This window comes from Nycticebus coucang, chromosome 3, assembly GCF_027406575.1.
Source record: "Nycticebus coucang isolate mNycCou1 chromosome 3, mNycCou1.pri, whole genome shotgun sequence".
Classification (NCBI taxonomy): Eukaryota; Metazoa; Chordata; class Mammalia; order Primates; family Lorisidae; genus Nycticebus; species Nycticebus coucang.
The window spans coordinates 61,796,596-61,823,287 of NC_069782.1; the positions used below are offsets into that span (position 1 = coordinate 61,796,596).

The 26,692-nt window shown below is 50.1% G+C and overlaps 2 protein-coding genes across 4 annotated transcripts in view; one reads left to right on the plus strand and one right to left on the minus strand.

The window, feature by feature from the left end:
- The window catches only part of MLLT1 (MLLT1 super elongation complex subunit), a 90,026-nt gene extending 83,835 nt beyond the window's left edge, over positions 1 to 6,191 (plus strand). For all 3 annotated transcript variants that reach the window (XM_053584494.1, XM_053584495.1, XM_053584496.1), the window contains 5 exons: positions 98 to 206; positions 2,493 to 2,592; positions 2,878 to 2,949; positions 3,187 to 3,258; positions 3,468 to 6,191. In XM_053584494.1, coding sequence (XP_053440469.1) covers positions 98 to 206; positions 2,493 to 2,592; positions 2,878 to 2,949; positions 3,187 to 3,258; positions 3,468 to 3,596 — 482 coding nt within the window. In that variant the 3' untranslated portion in view covers positions 3,597 to 6,191. The remainder of the gene's footprint in view (positions 1 to 97; positions 207 to 2,492; positions 2,593 to 2,877; positions 2,950 to 3,186; positions 3,259 to 3,467) is intronic.
- A 6,151-nt stretch (positions 6,192 to 12,342) lies between these two features.
- The window catches only part of LOC128582277 (long-chain-fatty-acid--CoA ligase ACSBG2-like), an 85,514-nt gene continuing 71,164 nt past the window's right edge, over positions 12,343 to 26,692 (minus strand). Inside the window, 6 exon segments of the mRNA XM_053586024.1 lie at positions 12,343 to 14,236; positions 15,338 to 15,584; positions 16,111 to 16,250; positions 16,524 to 16,741; positions 20,012 to 20,245; positions 20,348 to 20,529. Coding sequence (XP_053441999.1) covers positions 14,157 to 14,236; positions 15,338 to 15,584; positions 16,111 to 16,250; positions 16,524 to 16,741; positions 20,012 to 20,245; positions 20,348 to 20,529 — 1,101 coding nt within the window. The 3' untranslated portion in view covers positions 12,343 to 14,156.

Here is a 26,692-nt window from a genome sequence, read left to right on the forward strand (position 1 = left end):
CTGGGGTCCACAGTGTCAAGAAGCATGCTGGGGCCTGTGGGGGAGGGGCCACCGGCTCAGCTGGAGCCCTCCTCTCTCTCCCCTCAACCTGCCCCAGGACCCCTGCGCTCCATGGTGGAGGACCTGCAGTCGGAGGAGTCCGACGAGGACGACTCTTCGTCAGGCGAGGAGGCTGCTGTCAAGACAACCGCAGGGAGGGATTCCAGGTGACTGGGCCCAGTGGGAGAGCCAGCGGGTGCAGGCAGGGGCCCTGGGCAACCCTCTGGGTCTGCTGGAATGGTAAGGGTAAAGCAATGGCTAAAGGGTCTCCTGGCAGGATGGGGGTGGTCCCCAGGTGGCCTCAGGGCAGCCCGGGTGTCAGGGTGGGCTAGGGCCATGTGTTCTCTCCTGATCAGCCAAGTAAGGAACCCTAGGTGGCACCCTAACTTGTGGTTGCTGGTAGGTGCGGGCTGCCCAGGAGGGAGAGTAAAGTTCTGATAAAAGATCTCAATTGCCATTGGAGAAGAGAGATAGGGAAAAATGACTTGTGCCCTATAGTCTGAGGGCAGTGTTGCAGGGAGGTCAGGAGTGGGGAGCAAGAAAGAGGTTTTTCTGGTCTTGGGTCAGGGGAACCCCCAGTCCTTCCCTATGTGTGCTGCACACAGCACCCACTGAAAGCCCTGGCTGGAGGCTTGTAGACACCTAGGGTGGGGACCTGCTTTAGTGGCCTGCAGGCCGTTCCCCTAAAGGTGCAGGGGGAGCCAAGTTGCGTCCTTTGGATACCCCCCAGATCCTTGGGTGGGTGGGAGGCTCGGCTCCAGAGACATGGGCATCAGGAATGGGTCTGGGCATGTGTAGGGCAGGGGCAGTGGCCAGCAGCCCAGTCCTCTTGCAACTCTCCTCCCCTTAAGGCTGTGTGGCTCCTCTTGAAGATGGGGTTGGTCATCTGTCTGTTTCCAGTAAGGTATCCCCATATGGGATAAAATCCTACCTTTCCAAGAGCGATGACTATGACAGCCCTAACAGGCCTTGTGGGCCGTGCTGCCTATACCAGCATGGACACAGCGAGGCTCTTGGCCTTTGGAAGGCACAGATCTGAGGCCCCAAAGGGCTCTTAACCTCTGGACACAAGGAGGACAGTGACTTCCCTGGGACAGGGTAGTGGCTGCAGGCTCTTGCCTCAGTTTGGTCACATTCAGTGGAGATTCTATTGGGTGCCAAGAGCTATGAGCAGAAAGGCTGACAGATGTTCCCATTTTTGAGGGGCTCACAGCATGACACAGGGACCTAGATGAGGGAACACTTCTTGATGTCCTTTGGGGCCATGTGTGATGACCCTGGGCAAGGGCAAACCTGTGGGTGTCAGGGAGGGGGCCATGCAGGCCACCTTGTCTGAGCTGGTGCTAGCAAAGCCCCCACTCACCCCACTCTGCTCCCTGAGAGGCCCAAGTCTTTGCCAGAGCCCAGCTATTGCTTGTGGGACACAGGGCAGGGGCAGGTGGGAGCAGCACTCTGGGAACGTCACCTGGGCAATGGGAACAAGGACTGAGGCCAGACCTACAGCCTCCACAGGCCATAGGCAGAGTCCAGGAGGCTGCTGCACTTCTCTGGTGCTCATTCTGGGGGAGGTCTGGGAGGCCAGGGAGGAGCAGGACAGGGGCATGGCCACCTGGGCCTGGCTGTGGCCTCAGGTGCCTTCGGGTGCTTCACTGAGCAACAAGGGCCAGGATGAGTAACGTGTTGTGAAGTGACAGTTGTCAGTGTCCCTCTCGCTGGATTCAGCCCAAACAGCCCTGTTGGAGCAACATCCCAGGTACCAGAGAAATGGGTCTCTGAGGAGAGCTTTGCAGATCCAAGCTGGGTGACTTTCTGGATGTTGAGTGACCAAATGCCTCCCCGTCAGTAGTCGTGAATGTTTGTCCCCTGAGCCCAAGCTCACTGTTGTCCTCTGTAGTCCTCTTGGCAGCCTCTTATAGATGAGGAAATGGAGGCAGGGATGGAGGACCTGCCCCCAGGAGGTGGGAGGCTAAAAGCCTGGGCTTCGCCACCACCAGACACCCCATGTTTAAGATTGTTCCCTCCAATGTAAGGAGGCAGCCTGTGGGCCAGAGCACAGGGGTTGGGTGGCTGGGGTGGGGGTGGGGTCAGAGCAGTGCTATTAAGGGAGAGGGTAGATCCTCTCACAGGCAGCTCTGATGCCAACAGAGCCACAAAACCAAGCTGGCATGTGCAGTGCCCCCCAATCCCTCCCAGGATAGGTACCAAGGTCCTGTCCAAACCCTGCCTGGGCATACTGTGGCTGGCCCCAAAGGACTGGTTATTCAGGGATTGTCCATCCTGGGGCTTTTCCTCTTTCTTTTCTCTTTTTTCTTTTCATCAGAAGTAGCTGCCTAGAGCTTAGAGGGGGGGTTGTCTGTGGGAGCACCAGTTTGGTAAACGGGAGGGCCTGAGCCTGTGATAGCTGCAGGGCTGGGTGGGGTGGTGGGGACCTGATAAGCCATGTTGGTGTTCAGGTTGAGCTTCAGTGACAGCGAGAGTGATAATAGCGCTGATTCCTGCTTGCCTGGCCGTGAGCCCCCACCCCCCCAGAAGCCACCCCCACCCAACAGCAAGGTAAGCTTGGAGGCCCTGGGGGTACCCCACCATCAAGGCTGCTCTGGTGGTCCTGTCCCTGTCCTGAGGACTGAGGGCAGTGGGCGAGGAGGAGGCTGGATTCACCATCAAGCCCCAGGATGGGCAGGCCCTGACTAATCAGTCCTTTGGGGCCAGCCAGAGTATGCCCAGGCAGGGTTTGGACCTTGGTGTGCATCCTGGGAGGGATTGGGGGGCATTGCACATGCTTGCAGCTAGGGGAGAGCGTAGGCCAAAGCTCAGCAGCGATCTGGGGTTCCCCTGCAGGCATCAGGCCGGAGGAGCCCTGAGTCCTGCAGCAAGCCTGAGAAGACCCTCAAGAAGGGCACTTATGACAAGGTGGGGACACAGCCAGTAGAGGGCACCCTGGACTGTCCTTGGGTGAGGTTGGCCCTCCCTCCTCCTCCCAGCAGTGCTTAGGAAGGTGCCTCTTGCCCCTGGCACTGAGATACATCCTGGTGGCCCTCTGGGGCAGAACTGGTGGCTCTGCACTTTAAGGGGTGGCCCTGGGTGTTGGTGGGACCAGGAGGTGGGGCGGGCTACCTCATCTCACCTGCTGAGCCCGCCCTCTTGCAGGCCTACACTGATGAGCTGGTGGAGCTGCACCGGAGGCTGATGGCCCTGCGGGAGCGCAACGTGCTGCAGCAGGTACTGGTCCTGACTGTGTTGCCTGGCTCAGCCCTCCCTCAGGACCAGGGAGATGCATGCTGAGGTTGAAGGTGCCTCTGAGGGTTGTGAGCTGCTAGAGCACCTGGCTGCATCCCCCAGGAACCCAGCCCTTGTGGGGGTCCTGTGGCGTGGTGGCATATCTGCCCTCAGGACACTATCCCTGAAGCCACCCTGCCACTGCCTTGCAGATTGTGAACCTGATTGAGGAGACTGGCCACTTCAACGTCACCAACACCACCTTTGACTTCGACCTCTTCTCCTTGGATGAGACGACCGTGCGCAAGCTGCAGAGCTATCTGGAGGCTGTGGCCACATGACCCGGGGCTGGGTGCTGGCCCCCTGCTGCCAGGGTCCTGGGAGGCCACGGCCATGCCCTGCCTGCCCTTCTCTCTCTCAACTGGCCTGCCCGCAGCACTGCCTTAGTGACCGCCCTGTCCTCGGCCCTCACAGCCAGCTGCACTTTCCTTGGTGGCTCCCTACCCACCCTCTTCAACTTCTGGGGCCGAGGGGCTAGGCCAGCACTGCTGTTCCCAGCCACACACGAGCTGTCCCTCAGACTCCCCTTGGAGAGCGGCTTGTGTGAAAGGCAGCTCTGGTCCTTGCTCCCTGAAGGGGAAGAAATGGGCATGGATGGGGACCCTATCCCAGCCTTAGGACCAGCCCCTGCTCCACGGTGGGCTGTGTGGCATGGTTTCACTGCCTGGGCCTGAGTAGCTGGACCAACTGCCAGGAGCTATTTCTAGTCTCCCTGAATGGTTCAGAACATGTCCCCACCCACCAGGACCTCATAAGGCCCTGACTGTGTGTCTGCGTTGTTTTCATGTGTAGACTGAGGGCAGGCGTCACTGCTGGCTCTCCGTGCTAGGACTCCGTGCTGTGTCGTTCTCTCTGTATTATATACATGTGTGTGTTCTGTCTGTGCAAGAGTGGTTTCGGGTGTGCATCTGGGCAGCAGTGCACGTAGGGTGGGGTGGGGGGCTGATAAGGTGGGGCTTGTAGGTTAAAATGTCTCCACAGGTCTTGTGGTCAGGCTGGAGGCCGAGCCAGGAGCGGCCAGCCCTCTGAGACGAAGGGAGTAATCCTTTCCTCTTTGTGGTTCCAAGGGCACTGCTGCCACCTCCCGCCAGTCCTCCCTGGACAGTAAATGCTACATGGGGTCAGCGAGTCCTTAGGGCACCGGGAGCTGAAATCTCCACTCTGGGTGTCTTTGTGCCCCCATGGTCTCCAGGGCCAGACTTGGCACCATGGGGCTCTTCCCACAGGATCCTCTTCCTTTCCTTGATCAAGTCTTCGAACTTTGAAAAAAAATGAGCTTTTGCCAAATAAGATGGGATCATTTGTGGAGTTTCTGAGGCACATCTGACTCTGAGTCAGCTCCTCTAGCATGGGCCTCGGCCATGACAGGCCAGGTCACTTGGCTGGATTGGCCCCCCCAGGCTGCCTTTCTCTCCACTGTGGCCCGGCCTGGCCCACCCCGCACTGCTGCAGCCCTTGCTGGTGCTGAGCCTGGGGACTCACTCCTGTATGCCTGAGGCTCTCCAATGGCTGGCCGGTCCTGCTCTGCTCCAGTGCCCCCTTCCAAGGCCAGGGGGCCCTCATGGGGCCCACCTTGGCATGGCTTCCAGTCACCTCTGTTATTTAGTCACCTCTGTTTCCCTAGACCTTGACTTGAGTATCCTCTAGCTCCCACCTCCTACCCTCTGACTTTAGAGTCATTTCAAGTCCTCCTGCCCTGACCAAAATGGGGAGGAGAACAGCCCCATATGGGCTGCCTTCTCTCAAACCTCACTCCCGGCATGTGAATTTAGCCATGGGCTGAGGGACTCCATCATCCCCCCCACCCAGGTCCCTAATCTTGTCTGTGCTCTGATTCTGTCTGGCAGGCACAATCTGAACACTCCTTGGGCAGCTCCTGTCTCCAAGGCTTCCCCCAGCACCAGTTGTCTGGGAACACCCCAGAACTCTGGGGAAGGGCCTGCGATGTTGGTGGAAGCCTCTGGAACTCCTGGCCACCATGCTGCCTCTCCCAGTCCCACAGCCTTCAGGTGCCAACAAGAAAGAGGCAAGCTCCCGCCTCATCCCCTTCCAGGCAGGCCAATAATACTCCAAAGTGGACCTTCTTCTCTTCTCTGGACACCCTTTAAGACATCGGACAGAAGGAATTGGCCTGTGATGGGCGGAGTGGCGGCAGCTGCTCTACCCTCTGTGCACAGAGGCTGCCAGGGATCTCGGACCCTTGGGCTTTCTCTTTCACAGGATCCCCCAGGATTCACAGTGACAGCTATGTGAGCAGCCTTCGCTCAACTGGAGGAGGGCCAGGCACACCTGCCTGCCCTCAGCAACAGTGTCTGGCCCTTCCTGCTGTTTCCATGGCCCCCGGAATCACCAACTCCTGTCTCAGTTACCTCCTCCGGCCAGAAGGCCCCACCACTGTCCTCCAGAGCTGCTCTGGGCCCAGGGCTGGCTCCATGGCCACCTAGTGGACATACTGGGCCATCAGGCCCTGCCCACCCCCACTGCCTGGTGGCTGGGCCCATAGGGCTTTGGGGACACTTCCATAGGAAGGGGCCCGGCACTTTGTGATTGCCATGTGTTTTGTGTTAAGCCGCCTGCCCCCAGTGCAACCCCTGTGTTTTACTCTCCTGAACAAAGTGTAAACCAACGCCGAAAAGCAAATGGTATCGAATACCTTCATTACCCATAAGGGTTTTTACAAAGAATGTGTCTCACTAGGAACTAGGACACTTCAACCTGAGACCAGCTCCTGGTTAAAAGGAATAAGGAGAACTGCGTTTGTAACTGAGTTACAGGATTGTTTCTGTCCTGGATTTTAAACTTTTTTGTTAAATTGTGAAATTATGGAGGAGTTTTATAGAAAAAAAAAGTGAAATAAAGTCAGATGGTAAAGCAGACCTGCATATCTGCTTGGTTCCTCCTGCAGGGGTGGGGCTGGAGTGTGAGGCAGCATGGGTACCTCGTGCCCACTCTGGACTAGGCGAGAGGAGGGCTGGTGCCGTCTGCCAGTCTGCCCGTGGTAAGTTTTCTCTGCTACAGTGTGGCAGAACTGGGTGAGCCTCCAGGATGCAAAGCTCTTGCTGGTCCTATCTTAAGCATGTCTGTCCAGCTCCCCCGAAGAGGAGCACCAGTGTATTACTGAGTGGTCCACACCAGAGGCTGATGTCCTCTGGCCACCCTGCCCATGGTGGCAGCCGTTGACTGAGGTCACTCTCATCGACAGGCAGCAGCTGGGCGCAGCTTAACACCAGGTCATGCTGGGGTGTTTTTTTCCCTTCTCAGAACCAAAGATCCTGTCCCCAGTGTCAGTGTTGTGGCTGGCCCTGCCCAGGGCCTTTCCTACCAGTGAATGGTTTCGGATCCAAGCTTCTAAAGAAGGGTTATGGAGTGACAAAGGGTCTAGATTAGTCTCCCAGGGTTCTAAGACCCCAGCACACAGTGGAAGGACCATTTATGTGTAAAAATATAGTAGAGTGTTCACTGAGAGTTATCTCACAGCCACCAGAGGAGGTGGGCACTGCCATTAGAACCTTCACTTACAGAGGAAGAACCAGCTCAGAGAACAGACTGCCCTAAGATCACATCAGCAGATGCCTTTCCACAGCGTGGGCCAGCTGTGTGACGGCGTCATAACTGCTGTGATTACATGCTCACTGGTGGCTCTGACCCCTGGACAAGCAATCTAAGAACTTCGTAGGAAGACACTTTGGTCTATCCTTGCAGGCTATGGTTCTGTGGCTCTAGAGCAAGACCTTCCAGAAGGCTCCACAGGTGACTTTCTAAAAACTTAGCTGGAATTCTTTAAGTTAATACTTAATGTGACTGTGTGTCTCTCGGGGATACTGAGTGTAGATTGTAATTGAGCAGATGTAGGGGGGCCTCCCATTCCATCTTCATGACACTCCTGGAAGGTCCTGATGCTGCAGATCTGTGGACACCTGAGTATCAAGGGTCTGAGTCATGAGTAAAGTATTGTCCTTAAAAATGAAACATTACAGATAATACTGGGGTCTTCGTCTGGTGCGGTGGCTCATGACTGTAATCCTAACACTCTGGGAGGCTGAGATGGGAGGATCACTTGAGACCAGGAGTTTGAGACCAGCCTTAGTAAAGCAAGACCCCGTTGCTACTAAAAGAAAAATCAGCCAATTGTGGTGATGTGTATCTGTGATCCTAGCTACTTGGGACGCTAAGGGAGGAATTTGAGGCGGCTATGAGCTAGGATGAGATTCCATTAATTGGGGCAACAGAGGAGACCCTGTCTCAAAAACAAAACCAAAAACTGAGGTCTCTTTGGACCTATCCTTCCACAGCAATCCTTTTCCAGTGAGGAATTAAGATATAGTATTAAGAGACATTTCCTTGTGTGTGTGTGTGTATAATATTTTTACTTTTCCTGGAGTTAAAATTTGCCTTTGCTTTGTCTTCTGTGCATTAATCAGGCACAAAATCTTCCCAAAAGTTGTACGGAAGATTCTTGATGTCTCAAACACATCTGATAATCTATCAAGTTTTGATTTTCTTAAAATCCACCATCCAGCTGGTTTCTCTCTAGGCTACAAATGTTGTCTTGATAGTTCACCTCTCTTCCTGTCTCACAGACCCTGCTTCTCAAGTCTGACTTCATCATCTTCCTGCACGGCCTCCGTTGGTGGTGCACACCCTCCAGTAGCACTCTAAGAAGGACACAGGCCAGCTGGAGAACTCACACATCTGATGTTGTATTTATTCTATTCTCGCTTGATTGAGAGCCTGGAATAGTTTTGAGTTTTAGGTAGGAAATTATTTTTCCTCAGAATTTTTAAGACCTTGCTTGAGAAGGCTGATGCTAATCTGATTCCTAATCCCTTTGCACTTTTTTTTTAAGTTAACATCAGTAGATTGTTTATCTTTAATAATTATAATATTTCTAAAGCTTTCCACAAAAGGGCATTACAGTTCAATTTATTGCAAGCATCTTTTAAAACAAAAAGTCAGCACTATACTATAAAGGGCAATGAAGAACATCTTAAGTAAAAAGAGAATCATTTCAATCCAACAGACTTTTTTTCTCCATATCTACACCCAATGGCGATATTTTATACTTTAATTTCTAAACAGACAAATTTTTAAAAACTGATGAAAGCTACGTTTTACTCAGGAATACTATTTTCACATACATATAGGTTATTTAACAGTAGGTGTAAATTTGCTAAGCTTCAGGTGGCAAGATGCTAAGCTGTAAATTTAGTACTGTCCAGCTAGTTGTTTTCTTCTTGCCCTGCAGATGTTGGCAGCACGTACTGTTGAGAGACAACCTTGTTACCACTTCTTTTTTCATTATCAAATGCACTGCAGTAGAACATTTATGTCCTTAAGATGGAAGGCATAGCAAAAAGCCTCCCACAAATCTACTGGATATCACAATGTTCTGTTTGATAAATTCTGTGATTTCTTCACTTACATTTGTTGATTTCAGTTGATTTTTTCTTTACATCTTTTTCAACACTTCTAGTCGATTGCGTATAGCCACTGTGACTGGCGATCTGAAGAGGAAAGCCACCACCTCCTTCAGCCAGCAGTTGCTGCAAGCTTTACAACTTTCTATAACAAAAATCCTGCACATCTTACAAGGGTATATGTGAAACTTGGTAAACGGTCTGTAAAGCTAGTGAATGATGCCCCATGATCATATCAATGTACACAGCTATGATTTAATAAAAAAAAAAAAAAATCCTGCACACCAGCCAATGACACCACCCATTATAATCTGGGTAGCTACTGAGTATTTCTCTAGCTTTGGTCCAGAACCATGGCCAGATGCTCGATTCCACCAGTGATGTCTTCTTGCATACTCAGTTAAATCCAGCACTCAGTAATAGTCATCATCACTTTCATCATCTTGGGGAAGGGTTTGGCCCTTTGGGCTTTTCAATCTAGAAGCTTTCTTGGGTAGCATATGTGTATGTAGCTTTAGTGGATACCATTTTTCTTTTTTAATTTAATGTAATTGTATTTTTTTGAGACAGAGTCTGTCATCCTGAGGTAGAGTGCTCCGGCGTCACAGCTCACAGCAACCTCAACTCTTGACCTCAAGCAATCCTCTTGTCTCAGCCTCTTGAGTAGCTGGGACTACAGGAGCCCACCACAATGCCCAGATAATTTTTCTATTTTTAGTAGAGACAAGGTCTCGCTCTTGCTCAAGCTGGTCTTGGACTCTTGAGCTCAGGCAATCCTCCCCCGCAGGCCTCCCAGAGTGCTGGGATTACATAGGTCTGAGGCACTGTGCTCGGCCATGTGTTAGTGGTTTTAATGACTAACATTTTTTTCTTGGAGTCCCATCTGTGTTTACATTACTCACCTGTTCTTGCATGTTGTCTGCTCTCTCTTAGAATTCTTAGCATATTAATCATTCTTTTATTTCAAGATACTAAGGGGGTACAAATATTTTAGGTTACATGGATCATTTTTGCCATGTTTGAGTCCTGGCTATAGGTGTGCTGAATAGTGTTCACAGTACCCATTAAATGGGTTTATTTCCCTTCTCCCCACTCCCCCAGCTTCTTTCCACTGAGTCTTACTTCCTTCTGTGCACGTATGTGCTCATCAGTTCACTCCAATTTAATAGTGAGGACATGGGGTGTTTGTTTCTCCATGCTTGTAATATACTTCACTTAGGAAAACGGCTTCCAGTTCCATCCAGATTGTTGCAAAAGGTATTAGTTCATCTTTTTTTCTTGGCATATACCACATTTTATTAATCCACTCATGAATTGATGGGCACTTTGATTCCATATCTTTGCAATTGTGAATTGTGCTGCAATAAACATTTGAGTACAGATGTCTTTTTTGGGTTTTTTGTTTGTATGTTTGTTTTGAGACAGAGTCTCACTCTGTTGCCCTGGGTAAAGTAACAGAGTTGGCATCATCATAGCTCAAGCATCCCCAAACTCTTAGGTTCAAGTGATTCTCTTGCCTCAGCCTCCCAAGTAGCTGGGACTACACGTATGTGCCACCTCACCTGGCTAAGTATTTTATTTTTAGTGGAGATAGGGTCTTGCTCTTGCTCAGGCTGGTCTTGAACTCCTGAGCTCAAGGGATCCACCCACCTCAGCCTCAGAGTGCTAGGATTATAGGCGTGAGCCACTGCACCTGGACTGCAGGTGTCTTTATTAATTTATTTTTTTGAGACAGAGTCTCACTATGTCGCCCTCAGTAGAGTACTATGGCATCACAGCTCACAGCAACCTCAAACTCTTGGGTTTAAGCGATTCTTTTGCCTCAGCCTCCCAAGTGGCTGGGACTATGGTCACCCGCCACAACGCCCGGCTATTTTTTGGTTGCAGTTGTCATTGTTGTTTAGCTGGTCTGGCCGGATTCAAACCTGCCAGCGTCAGTGTATATGGCCAGCACCGTAACAACTGTGCTACAGGCGCTGAGCCAAGGTGTCTTTTATATAAAATGATTTCTTTTCCTTTGGGTAAATACCCAATAATGGAATTGCTAAATCAAATAGTAGGTCTACTTTTAGTTCTTGGAGGAATCGCCGTCCTATTTTCCATAGAGGTTGTACTGATTTGTAGTTCCACTAACAAGCATACTTTTCTCTCTGCATCCACACCAGCATCTGTTGTTTGTGGACTTTTTAATAAAACTCATCCTAACTGGGGTAAGTTAATATCTCATTGTGGTTTTAATTTCTATTTCCCTGATGATTAATGATGTTGATCTAAAGCATGAAACCATAAAAATTCTTTTTTTTTTTTTTGCAATTGTCATTGTTGTTTAACTGGCCCAGGCTGGGTTCAAACCCGCCAGGCTTGGTGTACGTGGCTGGTGCCGTAACCACTGTGCTATGGACGCCGAGCCAGAAACCATAAAAATTCTAGAGGAAAACATAGGAAAAACTCTTCTAAATGTTGGCCTAGGCAAAGAATTTATGGAAAAGACCCCAGTGGCAATCATGGCAACAACAAAAATTAATAAATGGGATTTGTTTAAACTAAGAACTTTCTGCACAGCTAAGGAAATAATCAACAGAGCAAACAGACAACCTACAGAATGGGAGAGAGTATTTGTAAGCTACACATCCAATAAAGGGCGCATAACCAGAATTTACAAAGGACTCAAGCATGTCAGCAAGAAAAAAAATCCTATTAAAAAGTGGGCAGAAGACATAAACAGATAGATGCTTCTCAAAAGACAAATGGGCAAGAAGCACAAAAAAGTGCTCCATCATCAGGGAGATCCATATTAATCATTTTTATTTAAGAGGCATAGTGTGGGGCCAAGCACAGTGGTTCATGTCTATAATCCTCTCTAGAAGGCCAAGGTGGGAGAATCACCTGAACTCAGGAGTTCTAGACCAGCTTGAGTAAGAGCGAGATCCTGTCTCTACTAAAAGTTGAAAAATTAGGCAAATTACAGTTGTGGCAGGCACCTGTAGTCCCAGCTATTCAGGAGGCTGAGGCAAGAAGATCACTTGAGCTCAGGAGTTTGAGGTTGCTGTGAGCTATGATGATGCCACAGCACTGTACCCAGGGCGACAGAGACTCTATCTCAAAAAAAAAAACCCACAATCTGATAATTCCAAAATCTCTGGCGTGGTGATGCTTGCTTGACTCGTTTCTCTACACTGTTTTCTTTTGTTTCCTTTTAGCATGTCTTGTATTTTTTTGTTCTTGTTGAAAACCATATGTGATAATATACTAGGTAAAAGGAACTGAGATAAATAGGCTTTTTGTGTGAGGTTTTGCGTTTCTCCAGCTAGGAGGTAGGCTGTGTTTGCTATTTGCTGTGGCATCAGAGGCTAAATTTTCTTGTGGCATCCTTGATTTTGTCTCTTCTCTTGCTGTAGGTTTCCTTAGAAATAGTATGTCTTGCAGTTCATGTGTAACCCACAGTTATTATACCGGACCCCTGGTAAAACATGGGGGAAGGGAGCGTTTTGCAGTCCTGTGAGTATTTCATGAGCCAGTGCTCCTGGGCTGTGGCCTTCACAAGTGTTTCTCAGAGGGAGTTGGAGTTGGCGAGTTCCCTCCCCCAAGGTTGGTCAGGCCATTTTTAGCCTTTCAGCTGTTTTTCTGGTTAGGATGGACACGATGACTTCCTAGCACCACACACGCTGGACCAGAAGCCAAGCCAACCAATTCCATGTGTTTATTTCTTGGATAACATTCCCTAGTATTTCTCCAGGGAAATAACATATTTTGCTGTGTATAATGTGCTCCCTTGTATAATGTACACACACACTTTTGACTCAAACTTGCAGGAAAATGCCCCTCAAGAAAGTGGCCAGGTTTCAGCCAGGAGAGGCACAGCTGGGGAGGACTAGCACCCTCCTGGTAAATTTACAGATCACACATACCCACCCTCCCAAGCCACTGCTCTGAAGCCTGCCCCCTCCCTCTCTCCCAGGAGCCCTTCATTCCCTGCCACATCACCGGCACAAGTGAGATGGACAAGCATATGGCTGGCAGGGCAGGAGCATTTGAGGCTACTCAGCCTGCAGGTAGCCAGGTGGGTCCCTGGGACCTGTGCAGGGCTTGCAGTCCACCTTCACCTGGCCAGGCCTCAGGCCTCAGGCCTCACTCTGCACATTCCTGCCATCAAGTCCTCCCCTAATCACGGCTCTCAGCAGAGGCCACTCTGGCCCGCTCCCACTGAATCCCAGATCCTCCCAGACTAGAAGATCTTTTAGACTTACGGCACCTCCCCCAGTGCACCCAGCAGGCCCCAGCGGGATGGCGCAGCAGCCCTAGGAGTGCTGCTGGGCTCCCCTACTTCCAAGCCATACTACCTATATATAATATATAGTTATTTTTCCCTCAAAACTTTGGGCAAAAACATGCACATTATACAAAGCAAGATCTGGTGGCTCTCCTTGAGTGCCAGTTCTTGGTACAGTCTCTCCTGATGTTGCTCTTCTGCTTCCTACTCATGTACAGGACTTTTGTAGATGCTCCCTGTGCATGTTCTGGCCTGGTAGCCACTTGCAGCCCCAGTGGGAACCTTGTCAGGGCTGAGCACTTGGCTGCGCGTGTCCACGGGCTTCACAGGGTCATCTCTGTATCTTCTCTACAAGGTGGGTGCCAGATGAGATTTAACATGTGCCATATGAACAAGGAGTCTCCCAAGTGTTTTTGATGAATCCAGTGTGTGAACTCCTTGAGCCTGGGTGTCCTTGACCCCATACACAGGCTAGTTGCAGGCCCTTGTCTGCCCTCTTATGCACCTCAGGGTGCTTGCAGGCAGCTGGGCCACAGCCCTGCACTGTCTCTAAAGAGGACAACAGGCCTGGGTGGCGCCTGTGGCTCAACGAGTAGGGCGCCAGCCCCATATGCTGGAGGTGCTGGGTTCAAACCCAGCCCCGGCCAAAAACTGCAACCAAAAAAAAAAAAAGGACAACAGGCCTGTCCACCAAACCCCAAACTACTTCTTACTTAAGATAGGGTGTGTATTTTTCAAAGTGAAAGGAAAGAAACCCAGGAGCTTTGTCAAGGCAGCTTCTGAATCTCACGGAGCCTTCACTGCGGAGCCAGGCACCACTGACATCTCCTCCTGGCAGTGGGAGCTGTCCCAAACACTGGAGTGCTAAGCAGCACACCAGCACCCACCCAGTCCATGCCAGATTACCAGATGTGACCACCACAGACATCACCACAGGAGCCCTATAAGCAGACTTGCTCCTGGGTGAGAGCCACTGCTCTAGTGAGCCAGTTTTATTAATTCTTTTAGACTTACAGCACTTCCCCTGAGAGTCATGCTAGTGGCCAGCAGGCCCCCTCGCTGGGCGTGCTTTCCTCCCTCTAAGAATTGGCTCCTTGATAGTCAATGGAAAGGGACACAGAGAGGGAATGGAGCCTCTTCCTGGCCACAACTAATCAGTCCTCCTTGTAAAACTTTTCAATTTCCTCTTGGTATATTTTGGCCACGATTGCCCTCTTCACTTTCGTTGTTGCCCCTGTAACAGAAGCAAGTCCCAGTCCTTCCACTCCTAGTAGGTCCCCAGGCAGTCCCTGCAGCCTGGCTGCCCAATAGGACAAGCGTTGGCAGGCTGAGTGTGCTCTAGGGATATGGGGAGGAGGGACATGGAGCAGCAGGAGGCTTTAGCTGGGTAGCCAGCAGAAGAGCCCTCGGTGCTAGGAGCCCATCCCAGAGTTCCTGAGAACCTGAGGCACTGGTTAAGACGTGGATGCCAGGCAGGGAGTGGTGGCTCACACCTGTCATCCCAGCACTCTAGAAGACTGAGTCAGGACAAGTGCTGGGCCTAGGAATTTGAGACCAGCCTGGGCAACACAGACCCCATTTCTACAAATATTAAAAAAAAAATAGCTGGAGGGCGCCTGTGGCTCAGTGAGTAGGGCACCGGCCCCATTTACTGAAGGTGGTGGGTTCAAACCTGGCCCCGGCCAAACTGCAACAAAAAATAGCTGGGCGTTGTGGGTGCCTGTAGTCCCAGCTACTTGGGAGGCTGAGGCAAGAGCATCGCCTAAGCCCAAGAGCTGGATGTTGCTGTGAGCTGTGAGGCCACAGCATTCTACCAAGGGTGACAAAGTGAGACTCTGTCTCTAAAAAAAAAAAAATTAGAGGGACATGGTGGTGTGTGCCCATGTTCCCAGCTACTTGGGAGGCTGAGGCAAGAGCATCGTCTAAGCCCAAGAGCTAGATGTTGCTGTGAGCTGTGAGGCCACGGCATTCTACCAAGGGTGACAAAGTGAGACTCTGTCTCTAAAAAAAAAAAACATTAGCTGGACATGGTGGTGTGTGCCCATGTTCCCAGCTACTTGGGAGGCTGAGGCAGGAGGATTGCTTGAGCCTAGGAGTTCAAAGCTGCAGTGAGCTATGATCATAACACTGCACTCCAGCCTGGGAGGCAGAGCTCCTGGGAAAGGGGCTGAGGGGTTTTGGCACCATGCCCTGTACCCTGTCAAGACTTACACGTGTTTTGCTGAATGATATAGGCAAAACCACATGGCCACCCAAGCCCCCCAAATTCAGCCTCAGCCCAGGGCTGCAGAATGCCACTGGCCATTTGGGCCCTTTCCTGTGCCCTGCCTCTCACCGAGCTCCCCGCCAGCAATGGAGAAGTCTGTGTTGAGGATGGTCCACTTGACAATTCTGGTACTCTCTGACTGAGCTTCCACGTTGATGGTGTCAATGACCTCGCTGATGAACCCTGTGATGATGTGGTCCTGGCCATTGATGATGTCTGTCAGCCTTGTAGAGTGGCTCTTGAGTTGCCGGCAGAAAGCCACGGCCTCGCTGGTCAGCATGTTTCGAGGCTCTCCTGTCTCCATATTGACCTGGCACTGCCGGGGGGAGTGGAGTTGGGCTACTCCTAGTCTGCCTCAGCACCTGCCACTTGCATAAACACCCAGCTCCCCACTGCACAGATGAGAACAGAGGCCCTGCCTGGGAGGGCATGTGTAGTGCTGCCCTGCTCTGTGACAGGCCGGGCCAGCCAAGCCGCACTGCATCTAACTGCTCTCTCACATCACTTGTCCTAAGATCAGGGCCACCAGTGCCTCCAAAAAGACAGGGGATGGTCTCAAGTGCCCATGGTGAGCACCAAGCACTATCTTTGGAATACTGTTCTTGGGTGGAGCCCCTTACCTACAAAATCCAGCACAGCAGGCCACTTCTCTGGGGTCACCTGGACCCCCACCCCACCCCAGCTCCCCTAGCCAGGGTGTGGCTAATATCCTGGACTTGGCACCGCGAGGGTGCCCCTCCCCTCTGAACCTCAGCATCCTCATCTTGCAACCAGGTCACCAGCACCCACTCAAACAACTGACAGTCCAGATTGTCATGAGGCCCAGGGACAGCCCAAGAGACCTTCAGCGTGAGCAGGGCGCACAGGTACGGAGCATCCTGGCCCACCACCACCACGTGCCGCACAATGGGGATGTACGTCTTTACGCGGTCCTCGATGGGTTTGGGGTTGACCTTTTCCCCAGAACTGAGAGTGATGATATCTATATGCAGAAAAGGAAGAGGTTTCATCTCTGAAAAGCTATAGCAAGTGAGCGAGGATTTGGGGTAGGGAAACTGGCGCAAAGCAGCCCCACCTTGCAAGGGACCCATAGCTGCTGCCCTCTGCATACAGACACCAAAGATGTATCCCAGGCATAAAAAAGGCACCCCTTCCTCCAGGCTGGAAATCAGTTCTCAGGTCAGCCCACAAGTCAGCCTTGTGCTGTGTGCAACCTGTACCACTGTCCTGCAGGGCCTGGCCCTGTCTTGCTCACCATTGACATTGCCTGTGATGTACAGGAACTTATTAACATCCAAAAAGCCCAGGTCCCCTGTGTGCATCCAGCCTTGGGAGTCCATCCTCTTCTCTGTCTCCTCCTTGTTGTTGAGATAACCCATGAAGATGTTCCGGCCCCAAATAGAGATGTTCCCAACACCCTCCTCGTCTTCCTTATGCACCCTGGTGTGGGCCCTGGGTAGCCCCTTCCCAGAGCTGTGGGGAATGAATGAGAAGGGGAAGTGTTAGACATGAGCAGATTTCATCCCTCACCAGATCAGGGACTCTCCTGTCCTTGCTCACCACCCCTCTTTCTCTTATTCACAAGACCACACAGATTCTAAGACTTCTTTCTTCCTTTTACCTCCTAAGAGTCCCACTGACCCAAAGTAGGTGGCCGATGTACAGCCACAGACTGGAAGTACAGACACCTAGCCAAGTCCCAGCTCTGAGCCAAGTCTAAGGAGGACGTAGAGGCATCACACCCAGCCCTTGTCCTCCAGGAGTTCACAGACCAGCCCAGGGCACAAGGCAAGACATATATAGGCCGGGCAAGGTGGCGAATGCCTGTAATCCCAGCATTTTGGGAGGGCAATGAAGGAGGATCACTTGAGGCCAGGAGTTTCAGATCAGCCTGGACAACATAATGAGATCCCATCTCTACAAAAAATAGAAAAACTAGCCAGGTGTGGTGGTGGGCACCTGTAGTCCCAACTACTTGGGAGGCTGAGGCAAAAGCCCTGGAGTTTGAGGTTGGAGTGAGCTATGATGATGCCACTGCATTCTAGCTTGGGCATTGAAGAAAAGAGAGAGAGAGAGAAGGAAAGAGAAAAGGAAGGAAGGAAGGAAGGCGGGGGGGGAGGAAGGAATGAAAGAAAGAGAAAGAAAGGAAGAAAGGAAGGAGAGAGAGAGAGAAAAAAGAAAAGAAAAACAAAAAGCAAAGAAAAGGAAAGAAAAGAAAAAAAAATTCAAGGTACCTTTCAATGGAATCAGTTGATGCATCAACTGTCTGGAGACTCAGGGCAGCCTTAAAACTGGTCCTGATCTACACACAGGCCACATACTGCTATGGAAGGAATTGGGTCTCCTTCACCCAAGTCATATTAACCCCAAAGATGATGGCATATGTAGATGGGGCCTTTAGGAGGTAATTAATGTTAGATGTGCTCTTGGGGTGGGGGCCCCCAGAGAGCTTTCTTTCTGTTAGGAAACATAGCAGGGACATAGCAAGAAGGGGGGCTGTCTGCAAGGAAGAGTGCCATATCAAGAACCCAACCACTTGACAGCTTGATCTTGGACTTTAGCTTCCAGAACTGTGAAAATATCAATCTTCACCCATGAACTAATCACCTCCCAAAGGACCTACCTTCTAATACCATCACCTTGGAAGTTAAGATATCAAAATGAATTTTAGGGGAGGGGGCACAAAATTCAGACCATAGAAGTCCTGAACCTCCTCTTAGAGAAATTACTTTATTTATTTTTATAAACTTTTTTAGAGACAGGGTCTCACTCTGTCACCCAGGCTAGAATGCAGTGTTGTGATAAAACTGCATTGTAGCCTAAAACTCTTGAGCTCAAGCGATCCTCCAGCCTCAGTCTCCTGAGTATCTGGGACTAAGGCACTCAACACCATGCCCAGCTAGTTTTTATTTTTAGTACAGATAAGGTCTTGGTATGTTGCCCAGGCTGATCTTGAACTCCTGAGCTCAAGGGATCCTTCCCACCTTAGCCTCCCAAAGTGCTGGAATTATAGGTGTGAGCCACCCCGCCTGACCTCAAGGAGTTACTTTAGAAAGGTCAAACTTCAAAACCCTTTTTCTGTCCTTTGTGAAGTAAACTACAGCTCCAAACTTACTTCCTCAAGGACCCGAGAGCCTGAAAGAACTCTTGGTCTCTCACTTTCAGTCTCCTGGGTTTCCTTTAAAACTCCCAGTCACCTCAGCATCAGTCAAAGTTGGGTTCACTTTTTGCTGGACTATTTTACTTTTTGCAGTAGTATTTTGGAAAAAATGTGTCCTCCCTGCTTTAACAGGCATCTGTCTGCCTGTGCTTCCCTTTGACTGTAGTCACCTAGTGAGAGGTGAGCCCAGGCAGGAAACCAGCCCAGTAAAAGGGCTATGACTTGCTCCTCATTCCTCATCTTGTCCTGTCCCATCAGTACAGGCTGCATGCAACAGAAAATGCATGTGGGGTCCCTTAACTAGATCAGTAGTTTTAGTAACTGACTTCCAAAAGGTGTCCACAATTTTTTTTTTTTTTTTTTTTTGTAGAGACAGAGTCTCACTTTATTGCCCTTGGTAGAGTGCTGTGGTGTCACACAGCTCACAGCAACCTCCAACTCCTGGGCTTAGGTGATTCTCTTGCCTCAGCCTCCTGAGTAGCTGTGACTATAGGCGCCCCCCACAACGCCTGGCTATTTTTTTGTTGCAGTTTGGCCGGGACTGGGTTTGAACCTGCCACCCTCGGTATATGGGGCCAGTGCCCTACCCACTGAGCCACAGGCACCACCCAGGTGTCCACATTTTTATGTAGCCCCCTCACACACTGCTCAGGGCTGACCTGTCATCAGATGTGGCAGAAATGACTGAGTGCCACTTCCGAGGTTAGCTCATAATAGATAATAGGATTGTCGGATCAAATATAAGATGCCTAACTAATTTTAAATTGCAGACAAAATTTTTTTAGTATAAGTTATGTCCCAAATAGTGCATGGGATATACTTACACTAAAAAATCCAAAATTTATTCATTATTTATCTGAAAGTCAAATTCAACTGGACTCCTGTATTTTTGTTTGCTAAATCTGGCAACCCTAATCATAAAAGACACTGTGGCTTTCACCTTGCTCTCTCTCTCTCTCCCCTCACTTGTTCCGAGGGAAGGTGGCTGCCATACTAGGAGGACCTTCAAGCAGCCCAGTGGAGAGAATCATGTAGCAAGGAGCCAGGGCCTCCTGCTGATGGCCAGCAAGGAGGGAGCCCCCAGCAGCCATGTGAGGGAACCTCTGTGGAAGCAACTCCCCAGCCCCTGTGGAGCCTGCAGAGGAGTCAGTGCCACTGACAGTTTGACTGCACCTCATGAGAGGTGCCCAAACCAGAACCACCCAATCATCAAGCACCTCCTAAACTCTTGACTCACAGAGACTGTGAGGTAGTAAATTATCATTCTAAGTTGCCAAGTCTGGCAGTGACATTCACAAAGCAGTAGGCACATTCACAGACAGTGGCTCTCACCTGAGATGCTAGGGTGTTAAAAATTATTTGCTGTTAGTAAGAACAGTTTGCAACTCAAAATGCAAATCAGAAAAGGGCTTGAGGTCATCCCCTCATAGGCTCACTCATTCATTTGCCTTTGGACCTGTGTTCCTTGGTGGGCAAGAGCCAAGTAGGGTGACCACATTTGACCTTAGGGTTCCCAGGTTAGGAGAAGGGGTCAGCCCACATCCTGGGCCTCTTTGCCTGCCTGTCCCTCCCCAAAGACCCACCTCAGCAGCCGGAAGGCCTTGTGGCTGGATACGGAGTGGATGCCTGTGCACTCGGTCAAGCCATAGAACTCAAAGATGGGTATGTTGAGGCTGAGGAAGAAGTCCAGGGTGGCCCTGGGGAGCCCTGGCCCCATGTTGAAGAACTGCTGGCAGTGTTCCAGGCCAAAGAACTTCCTGGCTGGGTTGAAGGTCAGGCTCTTGGCCAGGCCAAAGCATAGTGGAAGATCTATGTGCCTTGAGAAGCAGACACGGGGTAGCAGAGCATGGCCTCGGGACATCCCAGCCCAGCCTCCAGCAGCCCCCCAAAGCAGGTAGCCCTAGATATCCCAGCCTCACCCAAACATCCGCTTCTGATTGGTCCTCAGTCCCAGCATCATGGCCCACTTGTCAAACTTCCTCCGCAGCGTGGTCGAGTCCAGCTGGCTGGCCTTGAGGTTGTCAAGCATCCGGTCCCAGATCCATGGGACGCCATAGAATGTGGTGGGCCTCACCTCCCGCAGAATGTCCATCAGCGAACCCTGCACAGGCAGGGGCATTGGGGCCAGCAGAGGAGGGTCCTCAGCCCCACCCCTGCCAGACCAGACAGGCTTCCTGTGTTCGCCCCCACCTCCAGGTGTTTGCAAGCCGAGGCAGGAGCCAGGTCATGAGTGGCAGGGAGGTGGTTACAGCGATTGCTAGAGCTTGGGTGAGGACCACCCTGCGCAGGCATACATGGCAAAGTCCCTGTCCTCTTCCCTGTGGCCCAGCACATGGGAGATTCAGCCACACTGTGGGCTAGCCCGGTAGTTCATGTCTCCCTCTCCTGGAACTGAGTCAGATGAGGAGGAAGAGAAGAGATGTAGGGTGGGGAAGGGGGAAAAGAAAGAAGAGATAGAGAGAGAGGGGAAGAAAGAGAAATACAGTAAGAGAAAAAACTAGAGAGAGAAAAGGGAGAAGGAGAGAGAAAAAAAAAAGAAAGGGATAAGGCAAGAGAGACACACAAAGAAGAAGAGAGAAAGAGGAAGAGGCAGCAAGAGAAAGAGAAAAATAGAGATAGAGGGAGGGAGAGAGAGAGAGAGAGAGAGATATAAGACAGAGAAAGAAAGGCCAGGCATGGTGGCTCATGCCTGTAATCCTAACACTCTGGGAAGCTGAGGTGGGTGGATCACCTGAGCTCAAGAGTTTGAGACAAGCCTGAGCAAGAGCAAGATCTCGTCTGTACTAAAACAGAAAAACTAGCCAGGTGTTGTAATGGGCACCTGTAGTCTCAGCGACTCAGGCCGGGCACAGTGGCTCAGGCCTATAGTCCCACCTACTCAGGGAGAGTGAGGCAGGAAGATCACTTGAGCCCAAGAGTTGAAGGTTGCTGTGAGCTATAACACCACAGCACTCTTCCCAGGGTGACAGAGTGAGACTCTGTCTCAAAAAAAAAGTAAATAAAAAGAGAGAGAAAGAGAAATACGCAGAGATGGGCAGAGATAGATGTAGGGCAAGAGGGAACAGGAGGAAAGCGACACTACCAGCTCTGGCTTGTCACTATTTTCCAATCTTCTCAGTTCCTAAGAATGATTCCCTGGTGACCATAACCAAAAACCCACTCCTGAGGGATGGAGGTAAGATTTGCCCTCTCACCCAATGTGAAGCCCACGGCCCATAAGCCATGTCTCCCAGGCCAGTCAGGGCCACAGCTGCCAGCTGATGCAGTTCTCCCACATCAGACACAAAATGGTTTCTTTTAAAAAGTGCCCCAAACAAGGCTGAGTGCAGTGGCTCACACCTGTAATTCCAGCACTCTGGGGGGCTGAGATGCTTGAGCTCAGGAGTTTGAGACCAGCCTAAGCAAGAGCAAGACCCAGTCTCTAAAAATAGCCAGGAGTTATGGCAAGCCCCTGTAGTCCCAGCTATTTGGGAGGCAGAGGCAAGAGAATCGCTTGAGCCCAAGAGTTTGAGGTTGCTGTGAGCTGTGACACCAGCGCACTTTATGGAGGGCAAGAAAATGAGACTTTGTCTCAAACAAAACAAAACAAAACAAAACAAAAAAACCCTCCCAGACCTGTAATCCTAGCCCTCTGGGAAGCTGAGGCAGGATTGCTTGAGCTGTAAGGTCTGAGACCAGCCTCAGCAAAAGCAATACCCCGTCTATACTAAAAATAGAAAAACTGAGGCAAGAGGATCGCTTGCACCCAAGAGTTTGAGGCTGCTGTGGGCTATGACTCCATGGCACTCTACCCAGGGCAACAGAGTGAGACTCTGTATCCAAAAAAAAAAAAGCCCCAAACCATACTATTTTGTGACCTGTGAAAAATGATATGAAGTTTCAATAGTCATGTTCATAAAATTTTGCTTTTCTTTCCATGAGGACTTTGCGGAAATTTGTTCCTTCCCTAAGTACCTATTCTATTAGCGCAATTTACCTCTTGTCTGGAAAACCCTAATTTATACCTTGGCCCCTCTACAGAATAAGATTTTGGGGTAAAAATGAGCCACCCCAAACCCTCTATGGCTTTTCTGTTTCCTATCTTGATGGCAAATGCGTGCTTTTCTATGTTCACAGATGAATACAGTGTGACTGATGTGTCACCATATACCTCAGGGACCTTGTGTGCTATTTTTTAAAATTGTGGTAAAATATATGCATAGTATAAAATATGCCATCTTATCCATTTTTAAGTGCACAGCTCAGTGGCATTAAGCACACCCACAGTGCCGTGCTACCATCACTACCCTCTGTTTCCAGAACTTTCTCATCTTCCCAAACTCAAACTCTGCCTCCATGAAACACTAACTCCCCACCCATCCCAGCCCCTGGCACTACCTTCTACTTTCTGTCACTGTAGGAATCACACACGATTTTTCCCTCTGTGACTGGCTTATTTTACTGAGTGTAAGGTTCGTCTAGATGAAGCAGAGTCTCCTTCCGTTCATGACTGAGTCCACAAGGATGGATTTAACTGTGTTTAACCACTCTATGCTGAAGGACACTCTCCTACATATAAGGGCTGAAATTAGTTTCCCTCTAACCCCAGAAGGGGTGGGCAATGCGTCCCATTCTCCATAATACCAACTATCATCCACTCCAACACTAGCTCCTATCCACTCCAACACTAGCTCTGATCCTCATCCACTCCAACACTAGCCCTCATCCACTCCAACACTAGTCTTCATTCACTCCAACATTATCTCTCTTCCTTATCCACTCCAACACTACCTCTCATCCTCATCCACTCCAACACTAGGTCTCTTCCTCATCCACTCTAACAATAGCTGTCATCCACTCCAACAATAGCTGTCATCCTCATCCACTCCAACACAGGCTCTCATTCACTCCAATACCAGCTCTCTTCCTCAGCCACTACCACACTAGCTCTGACCTTCATTCACTCCAACACTACCTCTCATCCGCTCCAAAACTAGCCCTCATCCACTCCAACATTAGCTCGCTTCCTTATCCACTCCAACACTAGCTCTCATCCACTCCAACACTAGATCTCATCCACTCCAAAACTAGCTTTCATCCACTCCAACACTAACCCTCATTCACTCCAACATTAGCTCTCTTCCTTATCCACTCCAATAGTAGCTCTCTTCCTTATCCACTCCAATAGTAGCTCTCATCCTTATCCACTCCAACACTAGCTCTTATCCTCATCTACTCCAACACTAGCTCTTATCCTCATCCACTCCAACACTAGATCTCATCCACTCCAGCACTAGCTCTTATCCTCATCCACTCCAACACTAGATCTCATCCACTCCAGCACTAGCTCTCATCCTCATCCACTCCAACACTAGCTCTCATCCACTCCAGCACTAGCTCTCATCCTCATCCACTCCAACACTAGCTCTCATCCACTCCAGCACTACCTCTTATCCTCATCTACTCCAACACTACCTCTTATCCTCATCCATACCAACTCTTATCCTCATCCACTCCAACACTAGATCTCATCCCCTTCAGCACTAGCTCTCATCCTCATCCACTCCAACACTAGCTCTCATCCACTCCAGCACTACCTCTTATCCTCATCTACTCCAACACTACCTCTTATCCTCATCCATACCAACTCTTATCCTCATCCACTCCAACACTAGATCTCATCCCCTTCAGCACTAGCTCTCATCCTCATCCATTCCAACACTAGCTCTCATCCTCATCCACACCAACACTACTTTTAACCTCATCAACTCCAACACTAGCTTTCATCCACTCCAACACTAGCTCTCATCCACTCCAACACTATCTCTTATCCTCATCCTCTCCAACACTAGATCTCATCCGCTCCAGCACTAGCTCTCATTCTCATCTACTCCAACACTAGCTTTTATCCTCATCCACTCCAACACTAGCTCTCATCCACTCCACCTCTTTCCTTTCTTTGGTGGGGAAACTGAGGACCAGAGGCATGGTAGGGCCAGTGTGGACTGAGACTTCCACTCAGGACAGCCCTTCATCCACTGCTTTTGTCACCCAGTGGGGGTCAGGGAGCTCCACTGACCTTCACAGCTTCTGGCTGAGCAAAGTAGAGTGCCCCAGCTACCTCAATGGTGACCCACATGTCGAAGATTTGGGCCCCCATGTAGGTGAGTGGGAGGTAGTTCACCAGGACTTCTTGCCCTTCCGGGGGGCACTTATAACAAAGGCTCTGGACAGTGGCTGCTGTGGTCCAGGTGATCTGAAAGACAGTAAACCAGTCCCGCAGGCCCCCTCATTCTCAGACCCCAGAAGTACCTGTGTGGGTGGCTGGGGACAGAGTTGGGGGCCCAGCCTTCTCTGGGTAGGACACTCACATTATCATGGCTCAACATCACAGCTTTTGGGGGGCCTGTGGCTGACAGGCTGAAGACCAAGGTACAGCACTGATTGGGCTTTTGTGAGTCGATGACCTGGTCCAGCCTGTAGTCTGAGACACCCTCTGCGAGGTCCAGGAAACTTTGCCACTGCTCCAAGAAAGAGAGAAGCCCCAGGAAAGCTCCCCGGATTTCCCTCAATCTAGCAACCTCAGCTCTAGGCCAGGGGTTCACAGAGCTCTTGGCATCCCCCAGCATAGAACTTGCCCCAAAGCACACCATGGCCTTGCCCCCCTCCCCCACCATCCTCTCCCTGGCCAGGCTCACCGAATACAGGTTTGTCTGCTCCGTCTGGATTACCTCCTTGTACTGAACAATGGCTTTGAGATGCTTCAAGCAGCCCTGGATCTGCAGGACATCAGCTGCTCAGCCGTGCACAGCCTCAAGGCCCATGTGCACGAAGGCAGCTGACACCCAAGCCCACAACCATCACCACTATTTTCAGAACATTCCATCACCCTAAATGGAAGCCCTCTACCCATTAGCAGTCAATCCCCTTCTCTAGGCCCTGGTAACCACTGATCTCTGCTTTCTTTTGTGTGGATTTGGTGATTTCGTATTAGAAGGAACACAATCTGTGGACTTTTGTGTCTAGTTATTTCACTGAGCAAGCTTCACCCGTGCTGTGGCTGCTGTGGACTGTCATCAGAGCTTCGCTCCTCCATATACCTGAACAATATCCTGTTGCATGTGCAGACTGCATTCCGCTTATCCACTCACCCAGTGAAGGACATCTGGGTTGTTTCCCTTAATGGCAGTCATGAATAATGCTGCCATAAATATTTGTGCACATTGTTTGTTTTCTTTTCTTTCTTTCTTTCTTTTTTTTTAGACAGAATCTCACTTTGTTACCCTCAGTAGAGTGCATGGCATCACAGCTCACAGCAACCTCAAACTCTTTAGCTTATGCGATTCTTTTGGCTCAGCCTCCCAAGTAGTTGGGACTACAGGAGCCTGCCACAATGCCCAGATATTTTTCTTTTTTTTTTTTTTTTTTGAGACAGAACCTCAAGCTGTCACCCTGGGTAGCGTGCAATGGCATCACAGCTCACAGCAACCTCCAACTCTTGGGCTCAAGTGATTCTCCTGCCTCCACCTCCCAAGTAGCTGGAACTACAGGCACCTGCCATAATGCCCAGCTGTTTTTTGGTTGCAGCCATCATTGTTATTTGGCGGGCCCGGGCTGGATTCGAACCCACCAACTTGAGCCACAGGCGCTTGAGCCAATGCCCAGATATTTTCAGAGACAGGGTCTCACTCTTATTCAGGTTAGTCATGAATTCCTGAGCTCAAGCAATCCCGCTGCTTGGCCTCCCAGAGTGTTGGGATTATAGGTGTGAGCCACCATACCTGGACCTTTGCCTATTTTTAAATCAGGTTGTCTTTTTGCTATTTGTTCCCAAATTGTTTTTTTTTTTTAATTTTAGATTGTGAGGGTACAAACAACTAGGTTATAATATTTGCATTTGTTAGTGTTGTAGTTGTGTCCCACTCCCAGGAGGTGTGCCATATACCTTTACATTGTGCCTATTAAGTGGGAGCACACCAATCCCCTCCCTTCCTTCCTTCTTCTCCCTTCCTCCTCCCCCTTCCCCCAACTTGAATTGAATTGAGTTTTTCTTGTGTGGACATGAATTAGATCATCTACTGGCTTCATATTAGTATTATTAGATACTTGATTTTCCATTTTTATGATACTTTACATCCAGATTAATACAAAAAATGTAAGGTCTCCATCTTTTTTATGACTTAATAGTAGTCCATGGTATGTATATACCACAGTTTATTAATACATTCCTTGGTTAATGGGCATTTAGATTGTTTCCACATCTTAGTGATTGTAATTTAAGCTGT